Source organism: Chlorella variabilis (assembly GCF_000147415.1).
Source record: "Chlorella variabilis unplaced genomic scaffold CHLNCscaffold_25, whole genome shotgun sequence".
Lineage (NCBI taxonomy): Eukaryota > Viridiplantae > Chlorophyta > Trebouxiophyceae > Chlorellales > Chlorellaceae > Chlorella > Chlorella variabilis.
This window is the reverse complement of record NW_005435063.1, coordinates 316248-333581: the sequence shown is the minus strand read 5'-3', so window position 1 is coordinate 333581 and position 17334 is coordinate 316248. Positions and strand designations below refer to the sequence as shown.

Below are 17334 nucleotides of genomic sequence, written 5' to 3'. Positions count from 1 at the left end.
GGCAGCGGCGGCGGCGCGGCAGGGGTGGAGGAGGGGCAGGGCCAGCAGGGGCACGACGCCACGGAGCTGTAGGGTGCGTGCCCGGGTGTGCTGGCGCTCCAGAATGCAGAGTGTTTGCAGTGATGAATTGGGCGACTGGGCGCCCCATTTGGGGCCCCAAAGAATGAAGTTATTTTTGTGGTGAACCGATGATGTGTAGTGAAGAAACAAAACAGAGTGGGTGGCTGAGAGGATGAGAGGATAGCGTTGGTGAGAGAAAGCGGGAAGTGGAAACGCCGCATCACAATGGTGGCATTTACCTTGCAGCTTGCCGCTGCCGTCACGACGCCGCTTGCTGCACTGCGGCGGGCTCCACATCTGCTGCCGCCGCCGCCCCGCCGCTTGCCAAGAGGTCCGCATCGGCGAGCGCCTCGGCAAGGGCTTCGGCGGCGGTACCACCTGTGCTGCCTGCCGGCTCCAGCTGCCGCGCAATGGCTTGCAGCAGGTCCAGCAGGAAGCCAAACTGTTGCTGCAGCGGCACGACCGCCACGGGCGGCACGTGCAGGAAAAGGGCGTGGATGGGGCGGCCCCGCCGCTGCCGCTGCTTCTGGCTGTGCAGCAGGGAGAGGTAGAAAGTGAAGTTGCAGACATACCGCCCCGCATCCAGGGACGGGCGCACATCGTGCCGCTGCTGCTCCAGCCGCTCTGCGACCAGGGAGAGAGATGGGAGGTGGCGTTGGGAGGCAGCGACTGCCAGGGCCACACAGGAGCAGGAGGAGCAGCCCACCAGCCACCTGCCAGCGTGTGGCTATGGCAGCGCTGCGGCCAGCCACCCGCGCCCACACCACCCGGGCGCACCCGCCAGCGCCGACACGTCCAGGTCTGTGAGGAGGCGGGAGGAGAGGGTGAGGCCCGGGTGGTCGTCGATGAGCTGCCTGGAGGGCCGCCAGCCGGCCATGTCTGGCACGCGGAACGACGCCTCGTTCACCGCCTGCTGCTCCAGCTTGAAATGGCCCCCGGTCACATCCACTCCCATGTGCAGCTGCGGTCGGCGGGTGGGGGGTGGGGCAGCGGTGGGCCGGCATGCGGCAGCGGCAGGGTGTTGGCTGGCTGCCTGTGGTCCAGGGCTGGTAGAAGGCACCAGGACGCAAGCATCAGAAGAGAAGCCCGCTGCCGCTGCCTCACCACAACCAGCGGCTTGTCTGCTGCTGCGGCGGCGAGGCGAGCGTCGTAAAGATCGCTGATCCACTCCCGCACCGACTGCCCTGCGCACTCGAGCACCGCCGTGCCCAGCACATGGAAGGCGGGATCTGCAGCAGGGCGCAGTGTTGCAGGGGCGGGCGTCTGAGGAGTGGCGCACAGCGGCCACTCGCAAGCTGCGCCGTGCCGCCGCTGCGGCGGGCGGGTGGCCCAAGCGGGGCTCGCAGCCTGGCGCCTCCCTCTGCTGCTGGGCTGCATGCACGACTGTGCCAGGCTGCTGTGGCTGGCGCCTTCCAGGGCAGGCCAAGCCCCAAAGCCCAACGGCGCTCACCGTGGTTGCCGCTGGCCAGCCGCTCACTCAGCAGCTTGATCAGCGCCTGCGTGGGGTTGTCGCCACACCCGGAAAAAGGCCCAAAACCAGTGACGAAGAAGGACATGGCGGCCTGCAACAGGGGACGGGTGTGCCGTAGCCGTTCAGCAGGCCGCCACATCGAGGCGCAGCGGCGGCGGCGTCCCCGCCGACTGGTGGAGAGCTCGAAGCTGGCGCCCTCGTGTCCCTATGTGCCTGTTTCATATGTGACAGCGGCAGTGGCTGCGACGGCGGCAAGCAGGGGGAGCTGGGGAGCGTTGTGCCAACCTGTGTGCTTGCGAGGCACCGAGAACGCACCGTGCTTTGATCAGAGCGAACCGTTCCAGGGGAATGGCGCCCTGCCTGCAGACGTCCACGGCCAGCTCAGCGGCGGCGCCTGGCGGCAGCCTCCGCCCAACCGCGCTGTAGTAGTGGAACTGGGCCAGGAAGCTTGACACATGGTTTTTGGTTTCAATTTTTTAAGGGCATATGCATTGATGTACGGGGGCGCATGTACAGCAGAAAACTGCGCCTCCGCGGCGGCGCAGGCGCCAGCGTGGAGGACAGGGCGGGGAAACAGTGCGGGAAAGCAGGGAACTGGGAGCATGTTGGTCGCTAAACCTGCAGGGCGTACATCATGCACCGGAGCCTGACTGCTTGGCTCGCTGCGTGCCCTGCGGCTGCTCGGCTGCTTTGTGCTTCTTCCCCTGCTTCGCCTGCTCCGCCGCTGCCGACTCCGTGTGCGGCACTGCTGCTGCGCTGGATTCAACCGCCTTGCGCAGCGCCGGGCTCAGGAAGATGACGTGCTCGTTGTCGCTGACCAGGCTGTAGCCGGTGGTGTTGAAGGCGGCGTCCACGCGAGAGCTGACCTCCTGCACACCGCACGCAGCAGCAATCGGCGGCGGAGCAGCTTTCAGCTCGCCATCGAGCAGGCCAAAGCAGTGCAGGCTGGGCCATGCACCATGCTGCGGCTGTGCTGCGTCACCCACATTTGGCTTCAGGTCAAAGTAGCCGGCAAAGTCTGCAGCAAGCAGCAAGTACAGAACCGGTGTTGGTTCCATGCTGGCACCACATCACCAAGCCGGCTGCCGCAGCTGACCCCCCAACACAACATCTCAGCGCACAAGCATGCATAACGTCATCACAGCATGCCCAGCTGCCCTGCTGCTCCCTGCCCTTGCGCTCACAGTCGTGTATCTCCAGGGACACCGCCCGCGCCTTGCCGATCCAGCTGAAGTCGTTGCCGGGCTCAAACACCATGCCCTCCGCGCCCTCGATGTCGATCTTGACAAAGTCAAAGGCGGGGATGTCGAGCATGTCTGCAATGTCCTGTACGCCGTAGGCAGGCATGCCCTCCTCCCCCTCCTGCGCTTCGCGGAACACCTGCACGGGGTGCCGGCACCGCATGCCGGCACGATGAGGGCGGGGGGAGGGCCGGGAGAGCCATGCATGCCGCCATATGCCCTGCTGCAGTGTCTTGATCGTCGGCAGTGTGCGTCGCTGCTCACCCGCCCCCAGTTGCCGTGGCTGCTCGACTTCATGACCATGGTGATGTTGGCGCGGTGGCCCCACAGCCCCGCGTTGAGCGCATGCACCTTCTTGAATCTGCAGCCCAGCCCCCGAGAATGACGGCTCACAGGTCTGGAGGTTGGCCTCATGGCGGCAGGGGGCCTGCCCCTGCCACCATGTGCCCCACAGGCCGGGCATCAGGCCGGGCATCAGGCGCAGGGGCGATAGGTTCCACGCCCGGCACGCACATGGCAGGGCACAGCGCAGCAGGCCGTCCAGCCCGCCGTCACTCACGACTTGGTGTTGGCCTTCAGCAGCTCAAAGTTGCTGGTGTCCGGCTCCAGGCTCACCACGGTGGCATCGGGCCACAGCAGCTTGAACAGCGAGCTGGCAAACCCGGCATTGGCTCCTGCACACGGGGCGGGAGGGGGCAGCCAGGTCAGCGATGAGGGAGGTAAAGGCACACCGACCCCCCCCACTCTGGTCAAACTCGTGGGCTGCCCGAGAGGCACAACATCCTGCCTCCAAGATTGAGAAAGCAGGGGAGGCGCACCCGCATCAAGCACATACTGCGGGGGCTGGTCTGCAAACAGCGTGTACAGGTACCGCATGTAGTGAAACTGGAACACCTGCACACAGCACACAGCGCAGCAGGGAGGCGGGCATGTCGGCAGCACGTTGCGCACGGCGGGCAGGCAGACACGTGCATGCCGCGTGGAGGCTGGCGGCGGCGAGCAGCCGAATGGCGGGTGTGCAGCGTGCCAGCTGGAGGCGGGCTGCGCAGACAGCAAGCCCAGCAAGCAGGGGTGCGCGGGGTGGGTGGCGCGGCACTGGCCTGCTGGAAGACTTGGAAGTCGGTGGTGCCAAGGCGGAAGTTAACTGGGTAGGAGCAGCAGGACGCCCTGGCCGAAGACAGGTTGTGTCTGCACACGCAGGCGCGCAACCAGCCCCAGAAAAACCCAGGATGGGCAACGCCGCGTGTTGCTGCCCGCCAGGGCCAGGCCGCTCTGCGCATGCTGCCTCTCTGCCCTTGTGCCCCACACGCTCGCTGCCAGCACATGCCAGCCGCAGCTCACCTGCACGGCATGCGGTGCGCGGTGCCCGACAGCAGCGGCCCCAGCGTCGAGCGGTTGGCCTTGGCGCCGTCGTTCACCCGCTCCAGGTCATCGGCCTTCAGCTTGAAGATGTGCAGGTCTGCTGTGCACTTCATGAGCGGCGACGCCTTGCTGGTGCGGTCCAGCAGTGCCGTCAGCTTGGCATCCCCCGCTTTGTGAAGGTACGACTCGCTCCAGCCCGCCGCCGACGGCGCATGCTGCGCTTCGCCTGCACCTGCGCAAGGGCCAAAGCAGGGTGGGGCCAAAGCAGGTAGGTGCCGGTACGCTGCCGCAGTCAACAACACACCACCCGACCACGGCGGCAGCCAGGTCACCACGACTGCAGCCAGTTCACCTGAGCCTGGATTGTCCCCTTGTCGTCCTGCAAGTGCACATGCATGGGGGTTCTGTTGATGGGCTCTAGTGCCTGCGTTGTCTAGATCGCCGCGGCGGCAGCACCAGCCCCCGCCAGCAGCGGCGGTCGGCCGCTGCTGACGCCAACTGCCTCCGGCAACTACAGTCTGGCAAGCAGCCGCCCACCTCTGAGCGCCAGCCACACTACGCATAGCACCGCTGCTGCTGCCAGAATCCGGCTGTGCCGCCGATGCGCCAACAGCTTGGGACTGAGGGATGGAGGCCGCATTTCGACTCCCGCCGGCTGCTGCCACTCAGATAGCATGTGATGATCGCGGTGATCACCTGCGCACGATGACCTCCCGCAAGCCAGGCACCGCGTTCCCTATTCCTGGGCCTCCTGTCCTGAAGTACACTACGCTGTACTCAATGAAAAGCCGTTCACCTTCCGCATTAAAGCGACCTGTACAGTTCAGAAAGATGGACAATATGCTGTCTTTACTCAAGACAGAGCATCAGGAGATGCAACACATCAGCAACTGCCCGTGCCACATGTCAGGCGTCCGCCATATGTGCCTGTACAGCTGGCAGTATTTCCAGTTGCAGCACGAATCTAAAGCGCATGCTTGCATCTCTGGGCAGGTATGGATTCCACATGGCGTAGTTGGTGCCTGGGGGAGGGGGCGTAACGCGCCAGCCTGTGAGGATCAACCGACACCTCCCGCAGCCAGCGGGTGCGCAACAATGAGCATGCTGCTCTCACCCCAGATGTTGTTGGTCAGGCAGTAAGACACGCCATGCCGCAGGTCGGGCGGCGTGGAGAGGCTCGGGAAGGGCGTGTGCCGGACGGGGCTGACGAGCGCCGCATCCAGCGACCTGCGCCGCAGGCCGGAGCGACAAAAAAATCCTTGGAACAGGCAGGAGCCACGAGTGGCAGCTTGCTCGGCTCAACTCAGATGCTGCTGTGGAATGATCCCAAAGATGCCTGGGTACACCTGTATCCCCACCTGATGTAGAGCCGGCGCTTGCCGTCTGCGCTGTCCACGCTGACGCCCTCGTCCCCCACAGCGTGCAGACCGTGGCTGCCGTTGCGGATGACCTCCAGCGGGGAGATGGGCTGGCCCAGCTTCCACATCAGCCAGCTGCTGATGTTGACTGCACGTAGCAGGCAGCCGGCAGCCAGGCAAGGTAGGGGAGCCGCTGAGAGGCCGGCCAGCAGGGGCCAGCGCCAGCTGTTGGAAGCGCCCCACGTGTCGCTGCGCCACTCGCCTGCCTGCTGCCGCGGGATCCAGGTCACCCAGAAGGCCTCCGCCAGCCGCGTGGGCGCCTTGCCCTCCCACACCAGATCCACCAGCAGGTCGGGGGTGTCAGGCAGCGCCCTGCAGGGCAGGCAGGCAGGCAGGCAGGCACACAACGGCCAGGCAGGCAGCCTCAGGCAGGCCAATATAAATGCCGGGCTGCTCCGAAGCGGTTTGGGATGCACAGTCGGACACGCCACAGTACTCCAGCGCGGCCAGCGCCCCCAGCACACCTGATTTCGGTCCACAGCACCTTGGGCGCACCCGCAGACTGCACCGCATAGCGCTCAAAGGCGGACTTGACGGTGATGTGCAGCCCGCCGTCATCGTTGCGCCGCCACCACACCTCCTCCGCCTGTGGCAGGTATGCGGCATGCCGCGCGCCGCCCTTCACTGCAGCACAGATGCGCGGCAGGCGACGCACAGCATGAGATGCCTGGCTCGGGTGCAACAGCAGGCTGGCGGCGGGCTGACGCCACGTACGGGTGGAGTTGGGTTTGGAGAAGTCCTTGGCAAACCAGTCGTCCCGGGTTTCAAAAAACGCATACTGCTCCCACATAACGTTAAAGTCGCTCTCTGCAGCAGCACCGGCAGCACAGTCGCATGCTGGTTGGTTGAGCAGATCAGCTGACGACACAACACAAGCAGCTGCACCCTCCTCCTGTCTGCCGCACCCGAGTACGTGCTGTAGACAGGCAGGGCAAGCGGCGACTCGTAGCTCGCCCAGCTGGGGCCAACTGCTGCTGGGCGGCGTGGAGAGGGCTGGCTGCTGCCGGGCAGGCGAAGCACACGTGCCAGTCGGTGCCATAGCGAGCGGCTGGCGCCGCTAGCGTGGCTCCCGCCGCGGCTGCCGCTACTGCCAGTCGCGCCGCCACCCTTGAAGTGCAGCCCCACAATGGCGCCGGTCGCGCTAGACAGCTCCAGCTGCCAGGCAAGCGACTGGAACAGCAGTGGCTCCTGGAGGCTGCGCCGCTGGAAGCCGCTGCTTGGTGCGTGGGGCGTGGGCGGCACCCTGCCCCTCTGCAGCGCAGACAGCGCCTCCTGCGCGCGCAGGCCCTCCTGGCTGTTGCCTGCACCGGGCAGCCACCCAGCACAACAGCAGGTCGGCATGCATGGTGGCAAACACACATGGAAATGGCCGAGCAACAGCCAAGCTGGTCCAGGCGCCAGCCGGGTCTCCCTTCTATCCATTCTACGCCGCCCCTCACCCAGCTCCTGCACCGCCCAGCGGTTGTACGATCGCTGCCGCACCCAGCTGTGCACCGCCACGGCGAAGGGGTTGCCCAGGCTCGTGTTGGCCAGCCGCCTGTGGAAGGCTGCGGCCAGGGGAAGGGGGCAGCGGCTAGCAATGAGCCAGGCCAGCGAGCCCGGCTGGGCCAGCGAGTCAAGAGGCTGGGTTCCAGAGGCGTGGCGGGCCCCTCAGCGGCCACGCCTGTATCTCCCTCCTGCCATCTGCAGCACCGCCAGGAGGCTGCCCCGAATGATCAGGTTGTCTCAGCTCACCTGCATTGCCCCAGTGCTCCCAGTCGTTGGGATACTCCTTCTGGTCCACACCAGCGGTGTGCTCCGGCAGCTGAAGGCATGGCGAGCAGGGCAGGCAGAGTGCAGCGTGTGCGGGCCACATGGCTGCATGCATGCCAATGCGCGCTCCATCTTCAGGCAGCAAGCCAAGCAGGGGGTGGAGGGCTAGCAGGCAGCAGCACGGTGCCGGGCAGCTCGGGGCGCTTGCCTTGAGCAGCAGGCGGCTGAAGCGCCTGAAGGCGTCGGCGCCATAGCGTTTGCGGCCGCCCCGCCGCACGCGCAGCAGGGCGCGGTACTCGGCCAGCTTGGCTGGGTCGGCAGCAGCACCGTGGATCCTGCACAACGGGACGGCCGCACGCCAGCAGAGCCGGGGGGCATAGTCGGGGGCGGCCAGCACAGGCTGGGGTCTTGACTATGTGCTTGCTGCTCGCCGGCTGCCGGTTGAACCTCTGCAGCCACGGCCCGCCCACCAGGTGTCCCCAATCTCTCCCGTCACCACCGGCAGGTCCAGGCGGGGCGCCGCCGCCAGCACGTCAGCCACAAAGCCGTCAAAGCCGCCCGCCACGATGTCGGCGCCGGGGAAGTCGGCGCGCAGGCGGGCGTAGATGTCCAGCACCTGTGAAATGGCACAGCACAGCACAGCACAGCATCTCGATTCGCGGCAGCAGCATGGGGGTCGCCTCGCGTGCAGCGCCAAAGGCAAGCTCAAGTCGCTCTGGCCCGTGGCTTTGAATCAGGGTGCGCACCTCATCCGCATCCGGCGGCCCCGAGTTGTCTCCAGACCAGGCCGCACACAGCGCATGCGACAGCCCATCCGCCTGCAGCAGCGCACAGTTTGCTCCGGCCGATTGTGACGGCTGTGGAGGCTGGCTGCGAATTCGGGCACTAGGGGGCGCGGGAACGGACAAACAGACTACCAGCCCATCCAGCCCCCCTGCCCGCCCTCTCCCCACCTTGACGCACTCCCAGCGGCCGTCCACCGGTGTCCCCGAGTAGCCTCCTGGGTGCCACATGGCCAGCAGCTCCTTGCCGCTGGGCAGGTCGCGCCAGATGAAGGGCGTAAAGTGGGGCACAGCAGGGGGGGCGCAGCCGCCGTTGACGCCCACTGCAGCCACGGCGGCGCGGTGTTGGAAGGCATGCTCAGGCAAACACCAACCCAGGTTGCCTCCCTGGCTACTGCTGTACTGCCTGGAAACACGGCTGGGTATAGAGCAGCGGGGGCATGTGCAAGACCGCCCCTCACCTGAGATGGCCCGCACGCCTTGGTCGGCCAGGATGGGCACGGCGGCGCGGGTCAGCCCCGGCACATCACGCTGGCTGGCGGTGATCTTGGGGGGCAGGTGGAAAGCGCGGTCCAGGTCGTGCGTCAGGCTGACGGCAAACTGCGCGGGTGGGTGGGGGGCGCAACCACAGCATGGCCAGCATCAGACGCCGAGTGCATGGGGGTCTGCCAGCGCAACCATACAAGCCGGCAGCTTGTGAAGATGCAATCAAAACGAAGAGTGCATGTGAGGAGGGGCCTCACCCGGAGCAGGTCGGCATCATATAGCTCCACCTGCGCAGGGGCACGGCAAGGAGAAGGGAGGGTGTCAGCACCAGGCCTGCCATGCAGGGCACCTCCAGGCTTGCATGGGCTGTGTGCTGAACACCGCTGCGTCGCCGCATACCGGGCACCCACCTGGGCATTGTGCGGCAGGGCGTGCCAGGTGATGTCGCCGCGGTGGACGGCCGCCTTGAAGTCGGCCACGGTGGTGGCGTTGGGGCAGACCAGGCCGATGTGGGTCGGGCAGTCGAGAAACAGGCTGACCAGCCAGCTGTGGGTCAGGAAGACGAGGCGCTCGGTGCCGCCGGGCCGCTGGCGCAGCTGGCGGGCCACGCGCACGGCCCTGGGGAAGTGGGTGTTGAAGTAGCGCGACAGGGTGTTGTTGTCGTACCCAGGCTCAGGCCCGCCCGAGTGGTACCCGACGTCCAGGTGGGTGGCCACCACCAGCGTCACCTTGGTGATGTTAGCTGCACCGCCAGGTGCTGGAAAGGCGGCGGCGGCCTCCTTGGCCGCCGCCGCCAGGCATGCCAGCAGCAGCAGAGCCCTGCACAGCCCGCAGCAGAGTGGCGGTCTGGGCGCTGGTGGACATGCCCGCCCGCATGCATCCAGGGCGCTCAGGGTGCCGGCGCGTGCTCCGGCACTTGCAGATCGCATGTATAAGGCCTCTAGCAGGCCTCCAGCAGGAGGCAGCAGCAGCAGTGGGAACAGCGATCGCCTTCCGGCCAGACCTGAGCGCACCTGCTGGGTGGCATGGCGTCTGGTGCCGCTGTTCACGCACGACACAGATCATGCGTGATAGGGCGGGATTTCGGTTGCTCGCGCGAAGTGTAGGCAGTGTACTGTCTACACCACCTGCAGGAACCCTCCCATCATCCCACCGGCTTTGATATCCAACTGTGGCAACGAGTAGAATGATTGGGCAGCATGGCAACCAGGGGGCACCACAATCCAAGAGGGCAGGCCGTGCTGGTGGTGGCGTTGCTGCTGTCGGTGCGCTGGATCACGCAGAAGCACAAGGATAGATCAATGCGGATGCAGCTGCGCGAGGTGGGGTCCCCAGCGTTGCCGATCACTTTGGCCCCGCCGCACGGGACCGCCTATGCAGCGTGTGTGCATACACTTGAGGTACGGAACATGCCTGGCGAGGTTCAAGGCACTGACGGAAGTGCGCGCCCCAGCGGCAGATGGCCGCCCCTTGGCAACAGTGCCGCCCGGCTGGTCTGCTCCTTGTTTCCAATCCCCCCTACGCTTTTGACCCCTTGCATCAGAAGCCTCCAAAGGACTCCACAGCAGCATCAGCACAGCAGTTCGCCCCATGGACAGCTGAGTGGCAGCAGGTGAGCGGCAGGTGCAGAAGGGCTGCTGCCCTCATGCATCGATGAGTGCTGCTCGTGATGCTTGGTCTCTGCTGTGTCCGCAGGCCAAGCAGGGCGGCGGCACACCGACTCGCATGTTGATCGATGACAGCCAGTGGGCGCGGGGGGCCTACGAGGCGCTGCAGACGTGGCGGTCGACCTTGTTTGGCCGCATGGCGGACTTTTACAAGCGGGTAGAGGACGTGGCGTCACGCCACGGCTCGCGAAAAATTGGCAGGTTGGCCTGGGAGCAGCGTGCGCTGTCCTGCGTTCTGTCCCCGGGTTAAACTGGCGGCTGTGCTTGCTGGCTCTGGAATTGCAGAATAGAGCCTCCGGGGCTGCAGCGGTACGATCTGTTCAGCCCGTACCTCAACTGCTCAGGCGGCAACCTCACGCGGCTGGGCGCCGGCGCCGACGGCGACCCGACTTCTGCCAAGCTGATATGCATGGACGCGGCGCTGCGGGTGCCTGGCTGCCGAATCTACTCGCTGGGGAGCCGCGGCAGCTTTGAGTTTGAGAGCCAGATGCTGCAGGTGCGATTAGTTGCCTGGCTGCCAGCTCAGGTAGCCCATTGTTGGTGCTCTGCACATGGCTGCAACGCTGTGCAGCAGGCAACTTGTTGGTCGGATGTGCATGCCTGCCTCACCTGCACTGCTTGCAGGAGACCCCATGCGAGGTGCACACCTTTGACTGCACTTTTAATGGCAGCAGCATCCACGCGCGGCACAGCTACCACCAAATCTGCCTGGGCAGGGCCAGCCGGGAGGCAGGAGCCAAAGGGCCTGCCATCTTCAGCGCGGATTCGCGGTTCATGGCGTATAGCGACATCACAGACATGCTGAACCACAGCCATGTGGAGCTGCTGAAAATTGACATCGAAGGCATGTCATGTTTTCTCCGCCAAGTTTTCCGCGGTCATGCCACGGGACTGAGCCTAGCTTGCTTTCTCCTGCTGCAGGTTTCGAGTTTGATGTCTTCTCAGGTGACGGGCAGGCGGGGTCGGTGGGGCACCATTCTGACTGTTCCCTTCTTTATCCGCTGACGGCAGCTGCTTGTGATGCCTGTAGACTTGAAGCCCACGTGCTCGCTGCCCTTGCAAGTTGCCATGGAGGTATGTGGGCAGCCAGGCAGCCCATTGCCCTCAGTTGCCCCACGAACCCAACCTGGCGGATTGCTCTTCCATCCCAACGGGCATGTGGTGCTGCTGCCGCCGCATGCAGGTGCATTTCAACGGCTACCCGACGACGGGAGACGACGAGGACTGGACCTTCTTCTGGGACCGGTTTCGGAGAGCGAAGCAGCACAAGGCACACAACTGGCAGAACCTGCTCTGGCCAATGCACGATGTGTCGATGGCCGAGCTCGCCGTCTTTTGCATGCACCTCGCCGATCTGGGGTACGGCGTGGTGAGCCGAGAGGACAACATCCCCTGGGGATCCGACTGCTGCGCCGAGTTCACGCTCGTGCACGTGGAGAGGCTGCCGTGGTGTGGATGATGTAAAATCAGCGTGCTGCATTTTCTTATTGCAACAAGCAGCACGAGGCATATTTCTCATTGCTTTTGCTTCACTGCAGCATGCAACTAAGCAAACAAGGCATCACTGCAGGTACACGCAGTCCAGAGGCCACAGGTGGCAGTTGGGCGGCCTGCCGTAGTGTGGGTCCACCTGCCGCAACACCAGCGGGCAGCCGCCAAAGAGTTGCGAGAACTCGGCCAGGCACCGGTCAGCAGCCGCCTTGAAGCGCGCAGGGTTGTGGCTGATGCCTGTACGTGGGTGAGTGGGGCGGGTGCAGCATTTAGCCCGGCAGGTCAGGAACAGCAAAGAGCCAGGCGGGGCGCTGCTGCAAGGTGGGCTGGTGCCACAGGAGTGCAGGCAGCTGGGTTTGGCAGTGGTGGGCGACAATAAACACAGCAAGGTGCGGCGGCACACGTGCAGCAAGCCTCACCCACGCCGCTCAGCCGGCTGATGTCGATCCGCCGCTCCGGGCGGACCAGCTGCACCGGCGGCATCATGGCGCTTGCTCCGCCTTCCCCTGTACCGCCTGCTGCTGCTGGGCCTGCGCCTGTCGCCTTTGCCTGCCCCGCCGTCCAATTCGCCACCACAAAGTTGAGCAGCAGGTCATCGCAGTTGAACACTTCGTCCACCAGTGCGCGGGCCGGGGCGGTGCTGCTGGAGAAGTACAGCGGGAAGAAAGTGGCGGAGTCCATGAAGGCGGCCCCCGCCAGAATGGTGTTGTATGCGCCCTGCACGTCAGCCCCACGCACTGGGCGGATGTGTCATTGGAAGCAGCGGGCAGGGCCGCAGGGTGGTGGCTGCGCGGTTCCGAGAAGACTGCCCTCAATCACTCAGTTGAGCGGCAGGCGCCATGAGCACAGCCCGCTGCCTAGCCCCCTCGCGCAAGACACCGACCTGCTGGAACACAAACTCCTCAAACTGGTACACCGGCGCCCCGCTGCCGCCCTCCGGCGGCACCAGCAGGCGCGGGTAGTAGCCAGCCAGCTGCTGCGGGGCGGTGCGCCACCGCGCAAAGGTGGACTCGATGGTGGTGCAGGGGATGAGGATGTCGTCGTCCAGCGACAGCACAGAGCTGGGCACAGGGAGGCGGGGAGGCACGCGCGGCAGCGGGGCCAGAACAATCATCAGCATCCACGCCTGAATGTGCCGAGTGCTGCCGGAGGGGCCTGAGCGGGTGCCTCGTGCCCAGCGCCCAGTGCAGCACAGAGGCTGCCTGCCAGCGCAGCACACAGGCTGGCCGGGCGTGGCCGGCAGCTGCAGAGGCGGCGCACCGGTACTTGATGTCGGGGTCGGGGCGGAAGCGGTTGTTCATGGAATTGGTGGCCTCCAGCCGCACCCGCACCGGCACATCGGACAGGAAGGCGGCGGCCTCGGGCGGCGGGCCCTTGTTCCACACCACCAGGATCTCGCCTGCAGGACGAGACGCCAGCAGGCGGCTGGAAACGGTGCAGCTCGGCCACATGGGCAACACGCCACATGGGCAAACTCCCGGGAGGCATGCAATGTACACATCGTGGCAGCAGCACGGGCGCCGCAAGCCGTGTGCTCTCACTCACCCACAGAGGGGCACTGCGAGTAGTGGCTGACATACCACTGCAGCTCGTGGAGGCGGGCAGAGTAGCTCATGACCATGAGAGTGAAGCGGCTCCACTGGCCCTCCACCGCTATCGCCTGTGGCTGGACGAAAAAGGGCTGCGCGATCTGCTGCACCCGCCGCGTGGCGCCGGCGGCCAGCAGCGCCAGCACCAGCGTCACCATCGCCAGCACCAGGCGCCAGGGCGGCAGGCGCAGGCGCAGCGCGCCGCTGCTGCGTGCGGAAGGCTGGCCTCTGGAGCCACCGCCGCCGCAGCTGCTGAGGCTGCGCAGCAAGTTGCCGGTGCTGCCGCGTTGCCTGGCACTGCTCGGCATCTGTTTGGCGACGTTGGCGCCATCAAGAGCGCCACGGGCCGACGGCGGTGCCCAGGCAGGCAGCTGAGAGTCCTCCGCTTTGGCAAGCTTGTGGCTGCCAGGGTCCGCTGTCCAGCGCAGCAGCAGCTGCCCCCACTGCTGCTTTAACAGCAGCGACCGCACAGCGGGCACGCGCGCTGCCCCGCTAAGGACCAGCAACGCGATACAGAGCAGGGCGAGCGTCCTGAACACGCCTATGGCTGCCTGCAGCTGCTGTGACAGGGCTGGCGTCGCTGGCGGCAGCTGGCTGGCCTCCACAACTACGGCAGGCAGGCAGGCAGGCAGGCAGGCAGGCAGGCAGGCAGGCAGGCAGCGGTATGGCGTCACAGAGAATTGGAGTGGCATGTTACTGGCTTGCTTTTTCAAACCCCAGTCCTACTCTCTGTGCCTCCCCTAGGCTGCAGTCCCACCTGCCAGCCAGGCTCCATCCGGCCGCTGCCCAATCGCCAGGTGTGTCCAGCCAGCCGAGTCCCAGCCCGCGCGCTGGCGCCACAGCGACCGCCCCAGCTCCAGCTGCACAGGGCTCTGCTCAATCGAGTCCCCTGACAGCAGCACCTGCAGCCAGCAGGGTGGGACAGCAATGTAAATGCATGCATGTCGATACAATGCCCTGCTCCTCGCTTCCACCAACCACAACCCAGCCCCTCGCCTGCCCACCTGCATCGCCTGCACCTCGCCGCAGGCGGTGCCACGGCAGGAGCGACCCAGGCGGTGGATGGCACCATTCCATGCAAACACGCTCCCCGCGGCAGTCGACGCCTCGGCAGCCAAGCTCCTGTTGGGGTGTTCTGTCCAGGGACCCAGCGGTGACTGGGCTCGAAATGCGGCCAGAACACGGTCCTGCCCGCCTGCATGCACATGGCAGCCACAACACGCTGGCACTCACACAAAACAGACTTCCAGCATCTGCAAGCTCTGGCTTGCGACCAGCACTCTACCCTCTGTGGCAGCATGCACCGAGCAAGGCGCTAATCGCAGCCCCATGAGGGCCGGCAGACACGCAGCAGCAGCAGCAGCAGCAGCAGCGCCCACCTTGGCCCGCCCCTGGCTTGTGGCCCAGCAGCCACCAGAGCTCGCCATGCTGCACCACGCTGACGCCCGCCAGCGGCTGCTCCACCAGCACGCCCGCAGGCTCCCAGCCGAAAGGGAAGCTGGTTGCCTTGAACACGCACACCTCCCGCTGCCCTGCCACCTCTGGCACCAAAAACCACTGCGGCGGGATGTTGGGGGAGACGGTGAGACACACTCGATGTCAAGTCTGAGCCCAGAGGCGGGATAGGAAGTGTGCATGCTGTTTCTGTTGCAGGCGAGGAGCAGCTGCATGAGGGCACGGCACAAGGGGTGCAGCACAGCGCAGGCCCAGGGCTCACGCTGCCATCGTGGTGGAAGAGTGAGGGGGCGTGCATGTCGGCTCCTTCGTCCTCGAGCACCATGCCCAGCCCCCGCCACGTCGTGCCGCTGCCATCAGGCGACTCAGCTGCCGCGATGCCCCACCGGTCCCTGCCGCACGCGTGGGCCGCAAAGAACATGAGCAGGCGGCCGTCGGGGGTGGTGGCCAGCGTGGGGTGCGAGATGGCGTCCACAGCCGCGGCCCTGCCCATGCTGGTGCCGCCGCTGCTGCCGCCGCCCGATGTCAGCCGCTCGGTGAGCTCCAGCGCTGTGAGCACCGGGTTGGCCAGTGGCAGCGCGGTTGCGCTCTCCACATGCAGCAGGTCTAGGGGCCGCAGCTTCAGCGGCCGCTCCTCGCCGCCATACAGAACGCCAAAGGAGGCGGCACCCTGCAGGCGGCAGTGGGTGGCGGCGGCAGCGGCGGGTTGTCAGGGGATGCACCCAACCCGCGGGCGATGGCATGCAATGCGTGACGGCAGCTGTAAGCTCCGGGCACGGCGCCTGGCGCTCACAGCGCTCCTCGCAGCAACTACCTGAGTGAAATAGCACGGCTTGCACGTCTCCTCGGAATCTGGAGTTGACGGAGCGCTGCCTGCTGCTGCAGCTACAAGGCAAGCCTGCAGCAGACAGGCCGCAAGCGCCCAACCTTTCCGCCCCAGCTCCATCCCGCACACAGGGGCGCTCCCACAGAGATACAGTCGCTAAAATACCATCGAAGGGGGTGTGGAGGCTTCCCGTGGGCCCCCGGAGGAGCGCAGCACGGGGAAGCACTCGCAGCACTCGTTTCTTGACACACGGTCAATGCTTCCCGCCCAGGCCGATTGGCCGCTTCTCCGCGAGTCTGCGACACCCTCAGCATGAAGCTGCGCACCAAAATCATTAAGCACCGCGAAAAGGAGAACAGCGGCAGCAGCGGCGGCGGCAAGCGCAAGGCTGAGGCCTGCGCGCCCACCAGCCAGCCCAGGCCGCTGCAGCGGGCGCGCTGTGGCCTGAACGCCGAGCAAAAGGATGCCGAGATTCAGCAGGGCGCCACCGGCCCCGCAGCGGCAGAGGACGACGCGCAGGCGGCGCTTCTCCAGCGGGTAGCGCTGGCGTTTGGCGGGGAGCAGTGTGACAGGCAGTGCCTCCCAGCAAGGCAGCAACAGCAGCAGGAACAACAGCACCTGCCTCCAGTGGTGCCTCCAGAAACCAGTCCAGCACCCGCCCTGCACATCGTGTGCAGCGGCGAGGAGGCGCAGTGGCTTGACGTGATGCGCCTGCCGCCGCTGGTGGATCTGCGTGCCCTGCCCGCCGGCCTGGAGGCCCCTGGCTATGGCTGGCCCAGCGGCACTGGCACGCCGCGGCTCGTGGGCGTGCCTCGCACGCCCGCTGGGCTGATCTTCGTGCCGCTGGGCACGCCGCTCAGCCAGCACCGCCCGCTGCCCACCCCCGCCTTCCTCGATTTCGGCGGTCCAGCCGTGCCGCCCACGCAGGACCACTGGCGCAATCGCCAGCACCCACCATCGCCGTGCGTGGGCGGCGCCGCGGACGCCACCGCCACGCCGCAGGGGCACCCCGCAGGCGGCAGCGTGGTGGTCGCGCAGGCTTCGGCAGCACCAGCCGACATCCTGGTGCCCAATGCGGCGCGGCGGCAGCAGTGTGTGCCGCGCATCTCAGAGCTGCTGGCCTCACTGCCCATCTACAGCCCATCGCGCAGTGCCCCCTCTGCTGCTGCCGCTGCCGGGCTGCCTGCCGGAGCAGCGCCCAGGCTGAGGGCGGTGCTGCCTGCCTCGGCGTCCAGGACCCAGCTGCAGCAGCAGCGCTCTCCCTCCCCAGACTCCCAGGCCAGGGAGCCATCGAGGCGCGCACGGCGCCAGCGGGCGCAGAGCAGTGAGTTCCATTGGAGCGAGTACGGCGAGGAGGAGGAAGAGGAGGAGGAGGGAGGTGGCGGCGCCCTCATGTGGGTGCTGCACGGGGTGCCTTCCTGCCTGTCTGGCACGCCTGTGCTTGCCTGGCCAGCTGCTCCTGCGCTGGCTAACTTGGCCAGCTGGGTGCTGCATGTTTCCGTCTGACACCATCTTTCAGGGGCTGCTGCGCCCACTGCCTGCGCAGGCTGGCCGCCGGCACCGACGACGACACACCAGTCTCCTGCGCCACCTCCGCCAGCCAGAGCACTGGCAGCGGCAGGAAGCAGCGCCCTGCAGCCAGCCAGAGCACCAGCAGCAGCAAGAAGAGCCGGCCAGCAGCCAGCCAGCTGCAGCAGCACATGCAGCAGGGAGCGCTGCTGCGCCAGCTGCAGT

At 66.3% G+C, this 17334-nt stretch overlaps 3 protein-coding genes across 3 annotated transcripts; all 3 read right to left on the bottom strand.

The window, feature by feature from the left end:
• Positions 1-1967: 1967 nt before the first annotated feature.
• CHLNCDRAFT_59064 (hypothetical protein) lies at positions 1968-4958 on the bottom strand. Its single transcript, XM_005843949.1, has 10 exons — positions 4672-4958; positions 4487-4513; positions 4114-4366; positions 3873-3960; positions 3591-3666; positions 3332-3446; positions 3037-3133; positions 2716-2911; positions 2518-2549; positions 1968-2400 (listed from the first exon to the last, which is right to left on the bottom strand). Exons 1-10 carry the CDS (start codon positions 4808-4810, stop codon positions 2164-2166), a joined length of 1260 nt encoding a protein of 419 aa, XP_005844011.1. The 5' UTR covers positions 4811-4958; the 3' UTR covers positions 1968-2163.
• An 82-nt stretch (positions 4959-5040) lies between these two features.
• CHLNCDRAFT_54763 (hypothetical protein) lies at positions 5041-11309 on the bottom strand (the record flags this gene model as incomplete). The annotated part of the gene is made up of 18 exons (XM_005843948.1): positions 5041-5156; positions 5249-5361; positions 5493-5864; positions 6017-6176; positions 6267-6359; positions 6659-6853; positions 6992-7099; positions 7287-7356; positions 7582-7639; positions 7775-7920; positions 8051-8122; positions 8258-8409; positions 8548-8686; positions 8830-8859; positions 8983-9521; positions 9586-9741; positions 10887-10943; positions 11246-11309. 18 exons carry the CDS (start codon positions 11307-11309, stop codon positions 5041-5043), a joined length of 2640 nt encoding a protein of 879 aa, XP_005844010.1.
• A 491-nt stretch (positions 11310-11800) lies between these two features.
• On the bottom strand, positions 11801-15720 carry CHLNCDRAFT_54762 (hypothetical protein; the record flags this gene model as incomplete). Its single annotated transcript, XM_005843947.1, has 10 exons — positions 11801-11967; positions 12150-12447; positions 12614-12791; positions 12991-13129; positions 13276-13926; positions 14077-14221; positions 14324-14514; positions 14699-14876; positions 15037-15444; positions 15589-15720. 10 exons carry the CDS (start codon positions 15718-15720, stop codon positions 11801-11803), a joined length of 2487 nt encoding a protein of 828 aa, XP_005844009.1.
• Positions 15721-17334: the final 1614 nt, after the last annotated feature.

Excerpts from the sequence above, each read along its gene's own strand:
- CHLNCDRAFT_59064 (XM_005843949.1), bottom strand. The coding sequence starts at position 4,810 with ATGCTATCTGAGTGGCAGCAGCCGGCGGGAGTCGAAATGCGGCCTCCA. Across the intron at positions 3,447-3,590 it reads GCAGTATGTGCTTGATGCGG|GAGCCAATGCCGGGTTTGCC; the intron begins GTGCGCCTCCCC and ends CCCCGTGTGCAG. Across the intron at positions 2,912-3,036 it reads GCCACGGCAACTGGGGGCGG|GTGTTCCGCGAAGCGCAGGA; the intron begins GTGAGCAGCGAC and ends CACCCCGTGCAG.